This window comes from Oncorhynchus mykiss, chromosome 17 (assembly GCF_013265735.2).
Source record: "Oncorhynchus mykiss isolate Arlee chromosome 17, USDA_OmykA_1.1, whole genome shotgun sequence".
Classification (NCBI taxonomy): domain Eukaryota; kingdom Metazoa; phylum Chordata; class Actinopteri; order Salmoniformes; family Salmonidae; genus Oncorhynchus; species Oncorhynchus mykiss.
In genome coordinates, this window is record NC_048581.1 from 61,455,492 (window position 1) to 61,461,491 (window position 6,000).

The window sequence follows — 6,000 nt, forward strand, 5'->3', positions numbered from 1 at the left end:
TATGGGTAAAAAAATATATATTAGTCTTTCTTATATCTCTCAGATATAGGACAGACACACAAACTTAATATTTTTACCCTGTTCATCTATTCATCTATCGCAAAGATATGTTTCCCTTTTCATCTGTGTTTGGTGTTAGCTTGTTACTGGCTAGCTAGGTCTCCAGCCAGCATGGAACAAAAGGGGGGAAACTCAAAACTCTGACGCAGTTGTCATGTCAACACATCCGTCAGTTCCGCTGTGAACTGCATCACAAGAGACATGCCAAGCGGAAAATGTATAAAAAGAAATTACATCATTGATGCAATTTGAATGTTGTTTGAGTTGCTTTGTGTGTCACCAAATTTGCTTGAGATGATTTGACATCCAATTTGCGTGACATAAGTGTTTCAAAGAACTGTCAGTCAAGGTGAGCTCATGAATCTAAGCACACCGCCCACTGAGCCTGTCTTTTCAAACTTCCAGGTAGTTAGCCATGAGCGAAAAAGTACTTATCAGAATGACTGTTCAGGACTTTTAAACCTATGACCTGACCCATCCCCTGTGTACTACGCCCCCCCCCCTCCCCCTAGCCTCATACTCATGCTTTTAGTCACTAAAACTGAAACTAAATAATATAAAAATTGAATACTATACAATCAACTATACAATCAAAACTAAATAAAAACTAGCATATCAGGTCTGAAAACTAACTGAACCTAAACTAAATTTGAAATAAAAATATAAAAATTAATATAAATAAAACCAAATATAAATACGCAAAAATATAATAACCTTGTTATGTGGGAAACAAGCATTCCATTCAAGCTAAACATTGGATATATAGTGTTTTGCAACTAAATCTATTGCAATACACATTTTTAAAAAATGAATTCAAAATCTGAGGACAGAAGTATTTTACGAACACATAAAGGTACCCATAAGCATTCATTTCTGATGAAAAAACATACATGTGAAACATTTGTGGACATAGCATTTTGTAAATAAACTCTTAAATTGTATGATCACTTATTTCATGATAATGATGGAATGTTAAGCAACTGTACAGTAACATTAATACTAATATCACATTCATCTAACATTCACCTATAGCTTTCTATAGCTTTTGAAGCTTGATTTTTCCCTCGCTTGTCTCTCTCTCTCTCCCTCTTTCTCTCTCTCTCTCTGCCTCTCTCTGCCCCTCTCTCTCTGCCTCTCTCTCTCTCTCTCTCTGCCTCTCTCTCTCTCTCTCTCTCTCTGCCTCTCTCTCTCTCTCTGCCTCTCTCTCTGCCTCTCTCTCTCTCTCTGCCTCTCTCTCTCTCTCTCTGCCTCTCTCTCTCTCTGCCTCTCTCTCTCTCTGCCTCTCTCTCTCTCTCTCTGCCTCTCTCTCTCTCTCTCTCTGCCTCTCTCTCTGCCTCTCTCTCTCTCTCTGCCTCTCTCTCTCTCTCTCTCTCTGCCTCTCTCTCTCTCTCTCTCTCTCTCTCTCTCTCTCTCTCTCTCTCTCTCTGCCTCTCTCTCTCTCTCTCTCTCTGCCTCTCTCTCTCTCTCCCTCTCTCTCTCTCCATCTGCCTCATTGTGTGTGTGATGTATTCCAGCTCCAGTGGATCCTTGTGTGTTGCCCATAGAGGAGGGCAACTGTGGGAGATTTACTCTGCGCTGGTACTTTAACAGCCAGGTCCAGGCCTGCCGACCCTTCATCTACAGCGGCTGTGAGGGCAATGCCAACCGGTTCCTCCAGCAGGAGACCTGTGAGGAGCGCTGCCTCGGGGAGGACAGAGGTACACACACACACAAGCAAGCATACATAGTAACCTACTGTGCACACACACACACACACACACACGTGCATACAATTAACTGGCAAAATAAAGGAAACACCAACGCAGTGTCTTAATAGGTTGTTGGGCCACCACGAATCTCTACAGAATCTCCCATAAGTGTTCAATTGGGTTGAGAGCTGGTGACACACAGGCACACACACACACACACGCGCGCACACCCACAGATACACTCCCCTATGCTTAAACTGGCCATTTTTATACATGACCCTAAGCATGATGGGATGTTGATTGCTTAATTAACTCAAGGACCACACCTGTGTGGAAGTGCCTGCTTTCCATATACTTTGTATTCCTCATTTACTCAAGTGTTTCCTATATTTAGGCAGTTACCTGTACATTATGCTGAATACAGATACATTCATGCTGCACATACACACGTACACACAAGCAAATATATGTTAAAAAACGGCACATTTTCTTTTGTTGCAGGTGCTATTCCTTTGAAGAAGGGGCGATGATGAACGGCATGTCATGACCACCTCTCCACCCTAAAGAATGTCAACAAATGGTTGTTTCATATTTAAAACTATAAACATTGGCAAGGTTTTGAATATATATATATATAAAGCTTTGATGGATCTTGTCTCATTGCCACAGGTCACATTGTTGATTTGCTTATTTATTTCAAGTACATTTATATTACATTAACTGCAGCCAAACGTTTAAATCCCTCTCAGAATGACATCTAGCGATTACAGCAGTACTGTATTACTGGAAGACAATGTTGTCCAAACATTGACGCAACCTTACCACAGAAAGCAGGATCTGCCTTTGGTGGATGTACAGCTCATGAGTTCCAAATCTGTCCACTAAAGAACAGAGCTGTTCTGTATGTATGAAGAGGCACGCACAATACGTTATACAGTATGTTATAATATTTTGCCAATGTGATGTACATATAAATGTATATTTGTATTACCTGGGAAAAAGTGTTTTGTGTGTCCTAATGATTCATGTTAAACTCTGCATGTTTTTACCTGACAGAGGTAAGGTGCTATTTTAAAATGTATATTTGTATTGCACTTTTCATTTGTTGTTTTCAAAGAAAAACTAAAGTTCGTTTTTTTTCATCAAGTTTAATGTTCAAATTGCAAAGGAACACACTCATGTTGGCTTGACTACATATATCATTGTTTTATTAAATATATAAATTAACCAGAGAATTTGAAGAAGAGTATTTGTACAATGTTTTTTAATGAAAGAGACTTTTTGAAGTGGTAGTTTGTTTGGGCCCTGGGTCAGCACACTGGAAAATATGATAATGTACTGAGAAGACAAAATAGTTTTTCCTGGTCAGGTCACATGGTCAGGAAAGATTCCTGGCCTTAGTTTTAGCTATGTCATGTGCAGTTCCTGTACCTGAGTAAGGATGCATTATTGATGGCACCACCTTGAGCATAGAGAAGATGAGGATATTGATGATGACCATGTTGAGGCTGATGCTACGATCTGTTCACACTTCCCTCCTTCACACATCTTTACTGTGTGTTGTGCGTTGAATGTTCTAAGGATGTTCTGACAGTTGGGTGTGACTCATCCTCCCCTGTTTTTTGCTCTCTCTCTCTCTCCTCTGATTTCCCCTGGGGAGACACTTCAGGACAAGCCCTACACACACACAGTTGGTCACTGATTTGCATAGTTTTTAAATAGATTTTATTACATGGTATTACAGGTTTAATCATGTCTATTACAGTTGTGTGTGGGGGGGCTTAAGATCTGGATGTGTTTAAGCATTCATCACACTTCTCTGCACCCAGCCTGGCCCTCAATCTGCTCAGTTCCTCTGTATATTACTGTTACTCAGGGTGGGTGTGTGTGTGTGCATTGTCTATGGTACACAGCAAATTCTCCAGTGTTGAATCAACACTAAGAGTGTTAAGTTTAACACTATTCCAGTGTCTATATGGGTTCACAAATGTCAGTGTACAATTATCGCTTTGCTTAGTGCTGATACTGTTAATCTTTCTCTAAGAAAGTAACACCTATAGTGTTACAGTAACTCATTTTTTTGATGTTTTAACACTGTCTGGTGTAAAGCCTAATTTGCATATTTCCCAGGGTGCCTTGCCTTTTCAAGTGAATTGTAGCGTTACCACCCATTACTTTATTTGTTAGTGATAGCGACATGGTTGTTAAATTTGTTCCTTTTAAAGTCCTGTGGCCGTCAAAAAGTGAGTTCCTTAGTTGACAATACATTACATACTGTATATCAAGGCCTTACTTTGATGGACAAGTTTTACCCTAAACTCCTGGTTTACAGGTCACTCACATCAGGCACTTCAAGTACATCAGGCCGGCTCTGCAAATAACATTATGCTGGCTTGCAAAGTGATATGTCATTTTTATTTGAATCCAGCCAGAGTTAGGACTGATTGGATTAGTTTGGGAAAATCTATGTTCCCAAATCTTTGTCTAGCATAAGATTAATTAATCAATGTACATGCAAAAAAATATTTAAAACATTGCCCCAAAAAAATGCAGTAGGGCACGCTGGGAATTCTGATAATGATGTGTGTGGTTTTGATGGAAATGTTTTACTCTCATACTCAACACTGGTAATTAACACCAACACTGGGGTTCTTTTACTAGAAATGTTTCACTGAAAAATGAACACTAGGTAACACTTGCCAATTTGCTGGGTAGAGTAAATATTTTCCTCTCCTTATATCTGATCAACAGCAACTGTCATTGAATGATACAGATTTTAGCAGCCGGTGGTGCATACAGTTACGTCTTCTCACCCTGCCTGATCAAGGGAGGAGAGGGGGTTACCCTTCCCATGAGCATCTGCCTAGGGGGCTTCTTTCCTGCTTTCCTCTGTGGTACCAACTTAGAGAGGAGAGGGGGTTACCCTTCCCATGAGCATCTGCCTGGGGGGCTTCTTTCCTGCTTTCCTCTGTGGTACCAACTTAGAGAGGAGAGGGGGGCTGTGGTACCTCTGAGAAATGAGAGGGTGGCTGTGGTATCTCTGATAGAGGATAGGGTGGCTGGGGGCTGTAGTACCTTTGATGAGAGGGGGGATGTGGTACTTCTGATGATAGAGGGGCTGGGGGGATGGGGTACCTGTGAGGAGAGGGGTGCTGGGAGGTTGTGGTACCTCTGAGGAGAGGGGAGATGTGGTACTTCTGATGAGAGAGGGGCTGGGGGATTGTGGTACCTCTGAGGAGAGGGGGGCTGTGGTACCTCTAAGGACGGGGCTGGGAGGATGTTGTACTTCTGAGGAGAGGGGGGCTGGGAGGCTGTGGTACCTCAGAGGAGAGGGGAGCTGTGGTACCTCTAAGGACGGGGCTGGGAGGATGTTGTACTTCTGAGGAGAAGGGGGCTGGGGGACTGTTGTACCTCAGAGGAGAGGGGCTGGGGGGCTGTGGTACTTCTGAGGAGAGGGGGGCTTGGGGGCTGTGGTACCTCTGAGGAGAGGGGGGCTTGGGGGCTGTGGTACCTCTGAGGAGAGGGGGGCTGTGGTACTTCTGAGGAGAGGGGGGCTTGGGGGCTGTGGTACCTCTGAGGATAGGGGGGCTTGGGGGCTGTGGTACCTCTGAGGACAGAGGGCTGTCCTCAGAGGTACCAAATATAGGTGTGCCACGCTTGTAGCATCATACCCAAGAAAACTCTAGGCTGTAATCATTGCCAAAGGTGCTTCAACAAAGTACTGAGTAAAGAAAGGGTCTGAATATTTACAGTTGAAGTCGGAAGTTTACATACACCTTAGCCAAATATATTTAAACTCAGTTTTTCGCATTTCCTGACATTTAATCCTCGTACAAATTCCCTGTCTTAGGTCAGTTAGGATCACCACTTATTTTAAGAATGTGAAATGTCAGAATAATAGTAGAGAGAATTATTTTTTTCCAGCTTTCATTTCTTTCGTCACATTGAAAGTTGGTTAGAATTTTTCATACACTCAATTAGTATTTGGTAGCATTGCCTTTAAATTGTTTAACTTGGGTCAAATGTTTCGGGTAGCTTTCCACAAGCTTCCCACAATACGTTGGGTGAATTTTGGCCCATTCTTCCTGACAGAGCTGGTGTAACTGAGTCAGGTTTTCTAGGCCTCCTTGCTCGCACGTGCTTTTTCAGTTCTGCCCACAAATGTTCTATAGGATTTAGGTCAGGGCTTTGTGATGGCGACTCCAATACCTTGACTTTGTTGTCCTTAAGCCATTTTGCCACAACTTTGGAA

General features: G+C 42.4%; 1 protein-coding gene across 5 annotated transcripts in view; it reads left to right on the forward strand.

The window, feature by feature from the left end:
* Window positions 1-2,980, forward strand: part of LOC110493231 (collagen alpha-1(VII) chain) — a 104,987-nt gene extending 102,007 nt beyond the window's left edge. For all 5 annotated transcript variants that reach the window (XM_036950369.1, XM_036950368.1, XM_036950370.1 and 2 more), the window contains 2 exons: window positions 1,575-1,757; window positions 2,250-2,980. In XM_036950369.1, coding sequence (XP_036806264.1) covers window positions 1,575-1,757; window positions 2,250-2,278 — 212 coding nt within the window. In that variant the 3' untranslated portion in view covers window positions 2,279-2,980. The remainder of the gene's footprint in view (window positions 1-1,574; window positions 1,758-2,249) is intronic.
* Window positions 2,981-6,000: the final 3,020 nt, after the last annotated feature.